Source organism: Porites lutea, chromosome 6, assembly GCF_958299795.1.
Source record: "Porites lutea chromosome 6, jaPorLute2.1, whole genome shotgun sequence".
NCBI classification, from domain to species: domain Eukaryota; kingdom Metazoa; phylum Cnidaria; class Anthozoa; order Scleractinia; family Poritidae; genus Porites; species Porites lutea.
In genome coordinates this window covers 8,327,020-8,342,633 of record NC_133206.1, presented here as the reverse complement: position 1 = coordinate 8,342,633, position 15,614 = coordinate 8,327,020, and the positions used below count along the sequence as shown (strand labels likewise).

The 15,614-nt window shown below is 40.7% G+C and overlaps 1 protein-coding gene across 1 annotated transcript; it reads right to left on the bottom strand.

The window, feature by feature from the left end:
- Window positions 1-211: 211 nt before the first annotated feature.
- On the bottom strand, window positions 212-15,409 carry LOC140940117 (kinesin-like protein KIFC1). The gene is made up of 13 exons (XM_073389010.1): window positions 15,268-15,409; window positions 13,384-13,462; window positions 12,935-13,081; window positions 12,109-12,385; window positions 10,518-10,708; window positions 9,032-9,280; window positions 8,158-8,451; window positions 6,746-7,030; window positions 5,722-5,898; window positions 4,013-4,151; window positions 3,186-3,399; window positions 2,203-2,278; window positions 212-1,558 (listed from the first exon to the last, which is right to left on the bottom strand). Exons 2-13 carry the CDS (start codon window positions 13,405-13,407, stop codon window positions 1,511-1,513), a joined length of 2,121 nt encoding a protein of 706 aa, XP_073245111.1. The 5' UTR covers window positions 13,408-13,462; window positions 15,268-15,409; the 3' UTR covers window positions 212-1,510.
- Between the last annotated feature and the right edge of the window lie 205 nt (window positions 15,410-15,614).

Here is a 15,614-nt window from a genome sequence, read left to right as displayed (position 1 = left end):
ACGCGCTTTTCCCTGTCGCGCGTGTCTTGCGCTCCACGCCTGCTTCGTGCTCGCCTGAAAACGCGAAAAAGTAGCTCCTGTTCTACAAGTTAGCGAATTCAAGGTTACTCGAAGGTTACCACAAATCATAGCTACAACCATTCTTGCCATGTTGCAAGTGTTTATTTTGTATATTTACAATGCTTTCAATTACAAACGCTTCCGCGTTGAAAGCTTCACAGAGACTGGAATACACAAGTTTATCGATCATGTTTTGCTAATGTTACCACAACTATTTAAGCGTCATTTAAATTGTCAGATTCAAAAACAGAAATAAACATGAATGAATGATGGTAGTAAGGGTATCATCCTTGTACAATGGCCTACTTTCATCAAGAGTAAGAATCGAGGAGCAAAGGAGAGACTGTATCTGTGGCCTTCACGTTCGCGTATTTTGGTCCACCTGTGGTCTGTTTCTCGAAAGTCCTGATAATTACCGGGCCCAGACAGCTGTTTTTGTTTACATTCAAGATCGAGTTTTGCAGATAAAATGATAAAATTATCAAAACAAAAGATACAACGATTGGTAAGCTACGACCCGGGAGTTTATTCTGTAGTTACTGATCTGAATATTTCATATCGGGCCTGTCCTGTTTCTCAAAAGATCAGGTAACTTTTCGGGTGCAAAGGCAAATTTTGAAATCAAAACCGATTGAATGGTACCACAGTTCGTAGATCAGAAACCAGTCATTTTTGCTTCGTTAACTGATAGTTTCATTGTATCATTTTCAAAACTATTGAAATTTTGATCTTAAATGCAAACACGGCAAACCCGAGTGGCCGCGCGTACTAAAAAGCTCTGACGAGTAGGCAGAGGGAGAATCTGGAGATGGATCTTGATCACTGTTTACATTGTTGTGTTTTGCGATTGGCTGAAATGTCCTGCTCAACGCCCTAAACGAATCAGAGGTAAATTCCAGCCAACGCCGAACCAATCGTGGCCTAGTTTCTAGTTTTACCGTGTCAAGAGCCAGCTACATATATTTGTTTCAAGATCTGATTGACTTTCTTGCCTGTCTTCTTGTAACGCATATTACAGAAATAAGTGGAAAGATCAACCGAAAATCTTTGGTGGAGTAACAGAGTAAAGTGATTTGAAGAAAACACTCACGAGTGAGTTTCGATTATCACAAATTCGTTATTTTTTCTCTAATAGTTCTCTCCCGCGCGAATACGTATGTACAAGGAAAACTCAAAAAGCCCTCGTGTTGGTATGAAAACCAGTTGGTGCGGCGAAAAAATAACGAAAACGCACGCAAGCATATATGATGGTAGTACATTAAAAAATAATAATAATAAAATAATAAAGGTGAGGCTAAGATATATTCTAAAACAAAACCTAAAACCATCACCCTGGATTTTCAGTCTACTCTAATTTTCTGGCTTATAAATCCGCTGTCTTTGCGCTAAAATTTAAAAAGCGACCAGTTGCATGCCTTTCAAAATAACTCTCATCTCTGAGCTTTCTAAATCACTTGAGAACTTTTTTCTGTGCAGTTCCAATATTACACTGGTTCACCTGTAGAAAAAAAAAGTAATAAGTTTATTTTCAGATTTTTACCAAAGACTCAAATTTCTAGGTTAATATGAGCAGGTGCTATTTATTGCTGCCATTGGGTCTAGGGAAAGATATGGTAAATCTAAATCGCACAGAAATTGCCTCTACTCTAGTCATACAGTCGAAGCTCCCATGAGACCACCTATCCACAAGGACTGAGTGGTTACTTGCGAGAATCGAGCCACTGGGGACTTTTTTTCGAGAAGAGGTCCTGGCATTTTTTTTGAAAGAGCATACAATTTCTAAGTAACGCTATTTCGTGTTGCCACTAAGAATTGTTCGCATACTCTAGATAGTGCAGTAGATACAGTGAACATAGTACACAGTACACACGCCATGAGTCATACGGTCGCTTACAAGATGCCAAAAGCAATGGAAAATTACGAAAACCGTCACCCGGAAAAGTGGTCGCGGTCGCTTACGAGCGATTTTTAAAAACTTTGGACTGGAAACATTTTGGGGGTGCAAGGTTTTAAGACGTTGGATTGAAAAGGCGGCGCTAACCAGTCAAAACTTACAAACGAAACAATCAGACACAATCTATCATCAGTTTACGTTTTACATTTGTCAAACTGAGGAAATTCTCATATAGAAGCTGCGCTTACCTTTGTGGCGAATCGAAGAGAACAAAGTGTTTCCTGCAGTGATTCCTCCTTTGGTGAAATATTTACAAACATCAAACTGTAATAGAAAAGGGGTTAAGACTCAGTGGAGTTGTAGATGGTTTACAGTTTCTCTACTTAAAAAAGTGAAAGGGACGTGACAAATAGCTGGCGACGCCTACGTGAGTGAGTGAAGGAGGGGCGTTCAGCTCACGAGATCATCGATCGAAGAAGTAGAGAGGACGTGAACACGAGACAGCAAATTTCTTTTTCTTTTCCAGAACTTCGATAGAGTCTTTTAGAATTGAACTCCAGGAAAATTTGCCAACATTTGACGGACTGAACGACATGGAATAAGCGCGATAAAAATTGAAGCAGTGGGAATTCACTTTTTAATGCCTAGTTTTCATTAGCGACGGAGTCGTACTCAGAAACGTAGAACTTTACCATCTATTGAAAACAGCGTTCTGATTCCGCTTACTTCTCCGTCGCTGGTGAAAACCAACCTTAATGTCGTAGCGTTGTCGTAGAGTTGCGTACAGCGAAATGTTGCCCTCGTTAAGGACTCTGTAGGGCCTTTACTGGAGAGGTTTAATGTGAATAGCCACACCATAGCCCAGAATAGGCCATTTGCATGATGATGTCATTCTTCTACGACCAGAATCCTTCAGGGTTTTGCTTTCTCGTGCAAATTAGGGCTCGCTGGGATTACCAAATTTAAATGAGAAAAGAAAAACGAAAAAATGGATTCTGGTCGTGTTAGAAAAAGGACGCCATCGTGCAAATGGCATAATAGTTATAGCAATGGCACGAACGCGCTGAATTCCAACCTCTGTCCAATCCCGTTAGCTTCCGCTCATTTGCTTGCTCCAGTCATACAACAATTGCTTAAGGTACATGACTCTAAGCTGGTTGTCTGCGGTGAGACAATCCAAAATGGAAGCGAGTCGCATCTTTCGGAGTGGTCTCAAAAACTAACCCCTCACCTTTTACTGTTTCCACCGAGGGAGTTTTGCAGCAGGAAGGTTAATTTAGAGTTTCTGTAGGGAATGTGCTGCTCTTTGTTGGCCAAAGCCATGATAACATTTCCGAGGTTACTCAAACTCTTGTTAATACTCTTCGTTTCTCGCAACCGATCCCCAGTGGAACCTGAACTGCTCAAGCGTTCGGATCCTGCCAGGTCAATAAGGTTCAGGGTTCCTGCAAGTTAAAGTGAGCACATGGTAAATCGTCTGGACAAACAGTGAAAGATAAAAATAAGCGACAATAAACTCTAGGATATCTCCTCCTTAGTAAAGTACTAGCTTTGTCTCGTCGATATATATGGCGCTATATAGCCTGTTCACAGACCCTATGTTTTCTTTTAAGAGATCGTCGAGCGCGCGTATGAAAATAGAACCCGCTAGGGATTTATTGACAGCTAGCGCAATTTTCGATAAGAAAAAGGAAAACAACGCCTGTGTACAGACTAAGAGCTATCGAAGAAACATTATCCGGGAGCACAAAAACCTTAGTTGTGGAGAGTGGTGGATAGACGTGCGAAATAGAGCAGGAGAAAACATCTCGACCCGTCATGCATGTATTAAACTATTACTACACTTAAATAATGTTAAATAGAACAGAAGGGGTTTTAAAAGGATTCTTTATTGTCGGGTTAGAGGCGAGCTAATCATTATATTAATTGCATGTCCAAGTCAGCGTGTAGTTTGAAAGAGAGACTGTCTCTCGCCTTGCCGCCCGTTTGTTGGGGGGGGGGGGGGGGGGGGGGGGCAAAGAGACGGACGACATTTCAGACTAACTCAGCGTGGTATACCTTGGCATTTTTCACCGGTGAGATGATTTTCACCAACAAGTTTCAGTCTAAAGACGCTGTGACTTCGTGAAGAACGCTCATTGCATTGTGTGGCGGCTACAGCTCTATTTTGAGTCGCTTTCTCCAATAAACTGTACACCTGTAACAAAACCGACACAAACCAATACGAAAATCTAGCTTAACTTCATCAATCAATGTGAAAGAGAATTAAAATGTAAATAGGCCACTTGCACTAAGAGGTCACGTGACCATTGCTTCCTGTAAACAACGAGTTGGAATCTTGCTGATGCCAAAAAATTGACAGAGCACATAAAAATTAGCTTACAGCCGAAATTTGAGAGGAAACGCATGTAACGGAGATATTTTATGGCACTTTGATTTTTCAACAAAGCAGTATGATTTGTATTGGCCGCCATGTTGGAGGGCATACTCTTGTCCTCCAATATGGCTGCCAAAACTACTTTTTGCTTATATCTTGTTAAACGTTTAATAGTTACGCTCAGATATGCTGTAAACGTTAGCACATCATTTTTTCAACATCCTCCTTGAAGTTTAAGTGCAAAGCTTGTGTTCAGAAAGAAGTAATTCATAATTTTAAAAATCACATTTTGGTCACGTGACCAGCGAGGAACTTACTCATTTTAAGAAAATGGTGCGGGTTTGAAAAACCAAATCACTATTATTATGTTTAAGATATGACAAACTAATCGTTTTTCGAAGGCAAACTCATATAGCTTTCATTTTCATAAAAACTATGTCACATGACCTCTTAGTGCAAATGGCCTATTGGATAGCCCCCCTTACAGAAGTAATGAAGTAGACTGGTGACTAGACAAGTTGAGATGCGAAGCCGATCTAAAAAGCGCGCGAAAATGTGAGCGGGGCGCCTGGACTTCAATAACGGCTAAGGATATGTACAAAGACTGTCTAGATAGCGAGTGGTCGCTCTTCTTTCCTCCACGCAGGCCACGCACGGCGAGCGAAAAAGTTAAATTATGCAAAAAATGTTAAAAAGGAGGAAAGTTTGGGGCGTTTCTGACCTCGTTCCTCGCGGCTTCGCCGCTCGCCCCTCACGGTGTGCTCTATGCTTTCAGTCCACTGTGACTCAAAAGAACAAAAAGATTCTGCTTGCAACCTAAAGACTGTCTAGTACTTAGTAATAGGATTTTAGATGTCTGAGTAATTTTTGGGCGAGAGGAGATTGGTTGCATTTCGGAATCTTAAAGTTAAAATTTTACAGCTCGTGAGCACCCCCTTGAAAAAAGGGATGGTCACAAAGGAGAGCTCAGTGTATCGTCCCCACATAGGGCGTGTCCATGAATTAGCAGGACAACTATCACGGCTGTCAGGTTCATATTTTTCAATATTGCCAATACAAAGTGTCGTTATGCACTATGGATCTCGACCCTAGGAAAGAAATCATTTAAAAATGTTAAAACTACAGCTTCTTGTCCAACAAATATGCCTGTCTTCTAAGCGTTATATCAAACGTCAAAAAAGTCGATTCAAATGACCTTTCAAACAATCCATTTGGTGGTAGATTATTAGTACTACTGTTTGAATTTTGATACATTTCGTGACAGATTATTTAAAACAAAATTATTTCAGGGCTATTAACAATCCCACACACTTGTCTGACCATTAAAAACATAAAGGGACAAAGGTAGTAGAGATCCCATATCACAAGCTACAAGGTCGTCTTGACCCACCTGTGTTTCGGATGTAACAGTCACTGTTTTGACATTAGTGACCGTTACTTCGCAAGCGCTTCTCGTGCTGTTAGGATTAACAAGTTTAATTTCGTGCTTTGCATTTGGATCGCCAGAGCCCAGGAGGTCCTTGATCGTCTCGTTGTAAATTTCCAAAAAACTGGCCTCGGTGGTGTACTAGAAACGGAAGTGAAATAATCAGCATCAACAAGTTTATGATTGCGGTAATACTGTTGTATGGTACCTCAACACATTGTACTCTTTTTCTACTAAGTAGTTATGAACTGGTGTCTGTGTCAAGTATTGTAAGCGCCCTTGACTAAGGGACTAAGGGTGGATTTCTACTGTCGTGTTTTTTTTTATCAGTGTATGCAGGTAAATTTAACGCGCGTAAATAAAGTGCAAGCAATGTTTGGAAGGTTGCGCTTGCACGTAAAAGTTGAACCTCGCTCAACTTTTACGCTCATGCGCGTATATTTTACATGCAAACAGTAGGATTCCACCTTAAATGCAATAGGTATTGTACAAGGTAAATAATTTATATGTGCAGTAATCAGATATATGAACTGCGGATGAAACATGGGTGGTAGTTCTGATCATCGCCGTAAATTTTGCGACGACCACTGCGCTTTTTCCTCATCTGTACAGCACCATATTAAACTTATCACTGCAAGGATCGAAACCTTCGCTCTCAAATGCGGTTTGACTGTTTGTAAAGTTTAACTTTCGCTACGAGACAAGATGAGAAATGTCATGGCAGGGATGTAACCGCATTGCCTTGTCATTTCAAGAAACTTAAATGGTACCCTAAAACGAGGAAGAATCGAACTCACATGAAACATGTATCCTGGTTTAAAAGTTTTAAAGACAGGACCTGACAAACAATAGCATTTAGCAAGAAGCGGAAAGTGTGCGTCATGTAGCTATCAGAAAGATGCCCTTTTCCGGTTGCACGCACGATGCGCCGACGAACTGTATGCAAGGGAACAACATCGGTTTTCAAGGCAATATTTTTCTTGCTTACCTGCCAGCCCTTTTCTTTGAGGTCCTGTGATGTCCTGAACACCTGTTCCAAGGCCCTTGGGATCATCCCCTGTTTTTTAGGGTCCGCAGTGTTCCCTTCCATCGTGTAAGTTTTCCCTGAGCCCGTTTGACCATAGGCAAATATACACACGTTATAGCCATCGAGAGCGGATTGGATTAACTGTGAAATTTCACCGAAAACATCTTCTTGACTTGAAGACGGGTTAAACACTCTATCGAAAGCGAATTCGTGTTTTGGTGGGGCTTTTTTAGTTCCGCAAATACTCTGTGGATTGACAACATAAATAAATATGAGTGTGTATTACTAAAGAACCAACATATGGCAACCAGGTAGGGTTCGTACTCTCTTGAGCACTTCAAATTGTTAATTCCATGACTCTCCAAAAGAGTACAAACCCATTCTCGACCCCAGTGCTTACACGCGCAGAAGAGCTCTGGGTCGAGATTAAGTACAAACCCTAAACCAACCTCCAGTTTTTAAACAACTTCGGTTTAGCTGTTACTTTCGAAATTTTTCAAATTATTCTTGTTTTTGGTGACTATTTTTTACGAAACTCAATTCAAAAGACACACACTCTGGTGTCCACCAAAGCGCGTGCCGTTCGCGCTGTTTCATTGCTTGTCCTTCGCCCTTGCTTTGACATCTGCAGTAACTAATCTACCAAACATAACTTCAATTTTCCATGAGTTCTCAGGCGTGGAATAAGAAATTCTTAAATTTATTGACCTTCCTGGTTTTCCATGGTAGAGGTCTTTGCCTTTTAGCTGAGCCGGTTAACTGCTCGACAAACTAAGCATAATAGAGACGACGATTGTTTATGCCGGCCCTAAAACTACTCACGGCTTTCATAGATAAAGACTATTTTAAACTAGTAAGAGCGCTTGTGACTTTCATTAGTGGAAATTAAAAATCGGAGTCGTAAGCTTGACGGAATCAGAGTCGGAAGAATCAGAACTTGTTTATATCTTTAATTTTCTTCCGACTCCGCTGATGACTAAGTAAGAATAACGAGATCGTTGAAGTTGAAAGCAGAAGCGGGAGGATAAAGTAAAAACCAAGCCACGTTTTAAGACTGGTTTAGTTATTTCGCTTCATAAGTGATAGAGTCAGAAACGGAATCCGTACGCTTTTTTCACGAGATCATAAAGCTTACCACTTCTGACTACGACTTCGACGCCAAGCAAAATCGTTGCAATGGTTTGTACAAGACGGTTGATGCGTTCCTTGGGCAGCGCTGTTATGGGCATCAGAAACAAGGAGTGGGTGAAATGATTTACGGCATACATTTTTGTTGCATATCATTTCTCATATCGTGTTAACCTCGTAGCCAAGGCTCAAAATTTCTAAAGGAAAACAAAAGCTCTGAGGACGAGTTTGATATCATGTCTCACCTCATTCGCCGAGGTTGATTCTATCGCCAGTTCCCTCTCGTCTTGCGCAAAGGAAAATGCGCATAACCGCTGGCCTTCCTCGGAAGTAAGCACGGGCCTCACCCGACAAAACACCCGGATGTTACCCTTGAGTTCCTGTATCGTGTTATGGAGTTCGCGACGGATGGTTTCCTCGGAACGGAGTTTGGAATCCAGCGAGGCCACGTGGCTTTGAAGTTCCCGTACTGTATCTTCGAGTTTGGCAATCGTTTCACTTTTTTGCTGACTTTCGTCCAAAGCTTTTTGTAAAGAAACCTGGGAAGATAAACAATGATCTGTTTTTTCTTTCCGTGTTTGGAATTCCTATTTAACGCTAATAAAGTTTGAACTGTTTCGTGACGTAATTGCAACCTTTTGTGAGGCCGCAAGAGAAAAGAAATTATATTATTGATTTCTTGACGCTTTTTTATTTCACCTGAAATTGATAGATATTTGCGTCGAGGGGGTGGCTAAACACGGGCCTGGCGCATGTATTGTGTAGAATTTACGTTCAAATGTGCTTCAAATCTCAGCATTTAAGACTACGGAACAGGCGCCTTCCTTTTCGGCCTATAAAATAGTCTGTGTGCAAGCTCTCTAGCGCGAGAACACGCGGGCGAGTGGCGAAGCCGTGAGGGGCCTGGAAGGAAAAGGAGAACATTGCACTCCCTTTCTCTTCCCGCCCCTCGCTGTTACGTCTCCTTTCGCGGGCAGCCCACGCGTGCCTTCCACGCCCATCTATGAATAGATGCATGTGAAAGAGTCTGTTTAGTGTTTTACTGATAACGATTAAGGCCCGGAGGGGGCGCAGCATTCACACTAAAAAGCTACAAGTTCATAAACAGACAAACACTACCTTGGTCGCCTGTAATTCTGTGGTTATTCCCAATGAATCTGCTGTCATTTTAGCGACCGTAGATTTTAAAGCCATGACTTCTTGTTTAGAGATGTTGAGTTCGTTCTTAATGGACTCCTTCTCTTGCTGAAGGTTTTTCTTAGCTCTCTTTTCCACCTCTATTTCAAACTCGTGTTTTAGTTGAAGCGATCGTATTTCCTCTTCCGCGTTGTTGATTTTCACCTGAAGATCCAGAATCTTCGCTGCGGCCTGTGAAAGGAGCGAGTACAGGAATTTCTGTTATCGATCAAAATTTTGGCCATTTCTTGGCTATTAGTCTAACTCTGAGAACATTTCCCGTGGAAAATGGTAATTTTTTCCCATACAAATGACAGTTGTAGTAATCTCTAACTTGGTGTTTAGATTCCTTACGCCCCAACGTCTCTCGCTATCTTACCCACCTGCCGGGTAGTAGTAGTAATTAATGATAGCACACTCTTATAAATGACTAAGGGTTGATTTCCACTGTCGCGTAAAGTTTACGCGCCTGAATAAAATAGAGGCAATGTATAAAAGGTCGTTCGTAAACGTAAAAATTGAGCGAGGTTCAACTTTTACGTTTATGCGCGACTACCCATACAGTGCCTCTATTTTATTTACGCGCGAAAATTAACGTGCGTACCCAAATCATTTTTTTCTGTCTAACGACTAAGGGTTGATTTCCAGTGTCGCGTAATTTTACGTGCGTACGTGCGTAAAATTTACTTTCACAAATAAAATAGAGGCAATGCATGAAAGGTCGCTGGTGAACGTAAAAGTTGAACCTCGCTCAACTTCTCTTTAAAGTTCAGCACTTTTTATCTTGCCTCTATTTTTATTTACGTGATTAAAAGTGCCTTAAAGTGCGTAGCCAAAACGCGTTAGTGGAAATCAACCCTTAGAGGGATTCTTTTAAAGTGTTGAGTAGAAATATACGTAATCGTTTATAACTCCCAACTTAGGACGAGAACATATCACTTGCAATAGAACAAAACTCCATAAAAACTTAACTCATTCGCACATTACCTTAAAAACGCGGGAAATCAACGTTCCATTCAGGCAAAGCAGATAACGATGGTGAATAAAACTAACTTCATATTTAGTTTCGTTTTTGAGTTGGGAGGTCAGAATAACCGTAAACAGTGCGTTTTTTCCTCAAGACCCTGGAATAACTGTTCTTCCTGACATTTCCGTGATCGTTTTATAACCCTGTGACCAAAATATGGTGCGGGATTCGGGAAAACGCAAAATGTTTTTGACGGGAAACGGAATTTGACCGCTTCTCGGAAAGTTTGATTCGCCAAAATCTTGGCACTGTAGGCGGTATCGGGAAAGACAACGGTATTCGGGACAGAGACGACAGAAATTCGGGAAGCGGGATTCTCGTGCATAAGAAGCGGGAATGCGGGATCGGTAGGGATCGGGACCCCCTCCCAGACCGTGGTATAGCAATCGATACTGATCTCACCTGTTCACTTTGCTGGTTTTTAACCTGCACTGTTCCCTCTAGCTGTTTATTCAAAGATTCCAGATAACCTATTCTACCCTGGTTATCGCCAATTGTTTTCGTCATGTCCTCCATACAGGAGTTTGACTTCAATAAGAACGCTTCCATGTCCTCTAATCTGCCTTTGTAGTCCCATGCTGGTCGTTTCTTTCCTGCAATGTAGTATTTTGTTTTAAACAAAATTGCAGTTCTGTATTTGTAAACCTCAGTGAATCCTGGGGGAACCAACAGCTCATTGCAATTTACTGGCTGTATTAACCCCTTTACTCCTTGACAATGTTTCGGCGAGAATCTATATGTCAGTCTAACCTTAAAATCTTTAGCCTGCGTACTTTGCGGTTCTTCTGTCGAGCGCGCAAATGAGCAGTGAAGTGGGGCGGCAACACCGTTGCTAGTTCGCGCGCGCTTTTGCAGCCTTTTTTCCTCTCCCCCCCTCCCCCCCCCAAAAAAACCACCAGCTACGCAGGCTATAAAGAGTTTGAGGACAAATCCTATGGTGTTTAATACCATTAAAATGGAAACACTCTGGCAGAAAATTTGCAGGGCGGCGCCTACATGATACATGTACAGGTTCTGTCTCCTCCTCAGGCGCTTCTAAGAAGAGAGGTAAAGCGCGTCTCGCCCGTCTTCCCCTTCTCGACTTCCTTTACGCGCAAATTTTCATCGGGTGAGAGAGACGTTTTGGTATGAGGCAGTGCTTTGGTTTGTTTTACAGAGAATATGGGGAGAAACGTGTGAGGATTACTGGTGGGGGATGACATGGGGTGGAGAAGAAGGGGTAGGAGTTCTCGAAGGGTGGGAAAGTCTATGGGTTAGGGCTGGAGTTTGGTCAGTGGCGACCAAAATGTTACATGCTATGTGGCTGTGTCTTTGTGTCTTTTTTTTTTGTATAGCCACTGTCTTTTAAAATGATATGCTAGCCTATGACCAAATTATTATTTGGTTGTGTCTTAATCTTTATAGCCACAGAACAACAACAATGTAGTAAATATAAATACAATTGGAAAATGGGAAATATAAATGTATACTGACGTATATAGCTTATTATTTAATGGTAAATTTTAAGGTTGGTGATATTAGGATATTATCAAATTTCTTTAAAATGGACCATGCTGATTTGGAATGGCCATAATTGTCTCTCAAAGGGGACTTCTGCGGCAGGATTAACTCAGTTGGTTGAGCACCTGATTGCAGAGCAGGAGGTTGTAGGTTCGATTCCCTGGGCTGGACCATTACTCAGTTGTGTCTTAAAATAACTGAAAGCAAGCAACTGGATCTTTGCGTGGCTTAGATGACCACGTAAAATGGTGGTCCTAGCTGTCTCCAGTAGGAGACATAAAAATAGTGTCCCCAATTAGTACTTTCGTGGTAAATACATTGACACTCAAATGAAGCGCATTTTTTTCTTTAAAGAGAGTAAAAAAAGGTACATGGAAGAGTGGTGGAAAGAGCAGGCTTGATTACCAGCCGCTGTCTGGGAAATGAGCCTACACTTCTCTGTCAGAAGGGAACAAGATAAGACTCGAGCTAAGTAATAAAAATTTTCACTAACCTATGAAGCCTTTTACAGGCTCATTAGCGGATGCCTTTGTATTGGAGCTTTTATTCACACTGGTGGGTGGTTTAGAGGCTATGGTCTGTCTCTTGGTAACGGATGACACCTGTCCTGTACGTGCCTGAGGTCCACCAGACGCAACACCCCTCCTTGCAGTTGTAGTGGCTGAAGTCTGACGCCTTAATGTTGTAGAGACAGCAGGCCTTGAATTTGCTGTTTTGGGTTGTGATGACAAGGAGGTTTGTGACGATGATCTTTTCATTTTTGGTGGAGGCTATTTTGTTTTATTCAAAAAGCTTCATTAGAATTTAAAGTGTTTAGTTGAGAGGAAGATTCCAGCAGTTATGAGCAACTGCCTTGCATGAGTTTGGTCCCACAAGGTAAAAATTACAAATAAAAACTAAAACTCATCTAACGCTGTTAATACCTTAGTACATGAATTGAGAATGACCAATCTCATGCAAATTGACAGTTGCTATTAATATTATTGAAATTATAAAAAAATTATGTAGACTTTATAGGAGGTGACATTAATTATGCAGTGAAAAGGTCTATAAAGTGGCAATTAGGAGATTTCTCTGGACAAAAAGTAGACTGCAAATAAAACACTTTCTTATACAGTCTTTAGTCATGAAATTCATTTACATGTATTTTAAACTGTTATTATTCAGTGCAGACTGAATTAATAATGAAAAATTTTTCTATTAGTGAAATTTCTTATGGATTATGTCGTTCATAGAGATTAATAAACTGCACAAATTTTGCTTAATATCAGAAGCCCGCGATGTAGCATTTCCTTCACTTTACGTGTGTAATTTTATACCTCAGAACTTGGTGGTTCAACTTTGGTCAATGCTTGTTCCTGTGGTCTTTTTATTGCTGATGGTGGTCTAAGTTTGCTGATAAATTGAGACTTCGCAGTTTGTTTACTGGCCATGATATTTTGATCTTGAGTTGCTAATGGTGATCGCTAAAAAAAAAATGAGCGTAAATTAACATTTAAATTGTCAAACATACACATCTGTTAAAAGACTTGTAGTTGACCATCAAAGAATTAAGAAAAGAACAGATTGAATCATCATTGTGACACAACGTGACATCCATTGAACTGGACGTCAGTCACGCCCAAATGGAAATAACATTTAACACTTTTACCCGCCCAAATTTCATCTCATTAAATTAATAATGACTGTCTAATTACATCCCCGTAAATATTACACATGATTGACTTGGCTAAGAAGTAACTTTGGTCAATCCCCTGCTAAAACTTACAACTTGTGCTTCTGTAGAATCCATGTTTACTGCTTCTCTTTTAACACTAAGGCTGGGTCTTTTAGCATAAAACCAGTCTCTGAAGAAATAATAGAGAAGACTCAGGTCAGCACCAACAGGGAAGACTTCTAAACATTTGTTTATCATTTGTCTATTATAGCCAGGACCAGAGATAAAATTTGTGCATCTGTAGGAACTTAGCAGAGACTGTGTTGTTCACAGTGGTTTTGTTTCCCACTGTCCTGTGTCCCTCTAGCCTGCGAAAACAGCCGTTTGTCCTTGCTTCTCGGACGTTTCACAAGGAGGAATGCCTGCCACTCAGTGACGACAGAAATTCCACACTGATGACAAAAATCAATGTTTACATAATAAATCTGGTAGTCATGGGGTTCTAATTGCAAATTTGTTTAATTTTACGTTTCTTCTGGTTAATTTTGGAAAAGTGTTGTGTTCATCTGTGAAAAGCTCCAGCAAAACTCAACTGCTTCTTCCAGAGAAGAATATCACAGGAAAACATAACCGATTCCCATTTTTGGATATTTTAGGGTATTTAAAGAATACCCACAAAAATCCCAAATATGGAAGAGTGAGACAAGTCCCAACCAGGGAATTCCCAACCAAGTTCCCTGGTTGGGACTTGTCTCACTCTTCCAAATTTGGGATTTTTGTGGGTATTCTTTAATACCCTAAAATATCCAAAAATGGGAATTGGTTATTTTTTCCTGTGTATATATTCCACAAATATTGACTGTTTTGTTATGGATTCATTGCATTCACATTTGACTTTTGTGGCCTTTTGTCTGTCATTCGTAAACAATAGCTAAGGCAATGTAACTACTTTGTTGTCCAATCAGCACTTCTGACCGAATTCAGGACAGATTTTATGTCATCAGTAAGGAATTTCTGTCACTAAGTCGCAGACGTTCCTTCTCACGAAATGTCCCAGTGGTGAGGAACAAGGAGAAATGGCTGTTTTTGCAGGCTAGCTAGTGTCCCCGACACAAAAAAATTGCCCTGACATCAAGGTAAGAGTAACATGCATGAATATGTTACAGGAGTCATGTTGGTTCTGTCAAAGCTTTTTACCTTCGGATAGACCCAAAATTTACGTTTTACTATTAACTTTCATACTATTCATTTCAAAAGTTGTCAGAATAAACTCGGGGTGTGTTCTAGGCCAGTGACACACAGTTCAACATCTGCTGATCAACAAATGCAGTGCCCTTCTCTCGTTCAACAAAGTATGTTGAACATACATGTAGTTTGTTGAAAGATGATAGAGATAGGCTCTATTCCATTCATGAATGACAACACAGAATTAAGGTTGTAATCAACATATTTAAGAGTAAACTCAGTTTATATTCCCTTAGTTTTATTCACAAACCTGCGCTTATAAATTTCTGCATGTAAGCCTCAATTTCAAATGGTTTTAAAAAACAATCAAGCGCAGCAACCCTTATGATGTGATGCCTGGCCTAAAGCCTGGTTTCCATACATTTTGTATGATCGCTGCGATCGCTGGAAAATAGTTCAGCTATCGTGACGATCGCTGAGAAAGAACTTTTCCTATCTCAGAGATTGTTGTCGCTGCGATCGCTGGAGAGTGGTTTCTCTAAGATCTCTACGTTTTCAGCGATCGTAGCGATCGTAATTGGAAACTTAGCCGCATCTAAGTATCATATTTTAAACGAGAGAGCCACGTAAACATTCCTGTCTTTATCACAAGGTTACATCGAAAGAAATGGTCTTCTTTAAGTTCGTTTTCATGGCGAGAAAACATGCAGTAATGTAAGATTGGATCGACAGACTTCGAACTATCCGCGCACACAACGTCAAAACTATCAACATGGCCGAATGGTCATGCGTTTAGATCAAAGTACTTACCAAAACGAAGACAGAGATCCAAAAAGAAACTCTTAAAAGACTAATGATACAATTAAAGGAAATTTATAAATTCAAAACAAGAGGCGATGGAAAATCGCATAAAGGATCGACTCGTGGAATAAACGAACTGAATTTTCCTTCAGTGCCAAGGGCGATTTGATTGGTTGTTTGGAAATTTGAACTTCCCGCAGCCCGGCGCAAGGTAGTCTGGGTAACCACGGTGATTCGATTGGTGGTCATGGTCATAAAACGGCTTAAGCAGGTAGTTTCTTTTATTTTTTTGAAGTAGAAAAAATCAGTTGTTTTGAAAAAGGTTTAAAATTTCTATCGGATTAGGCCTGTAAGGA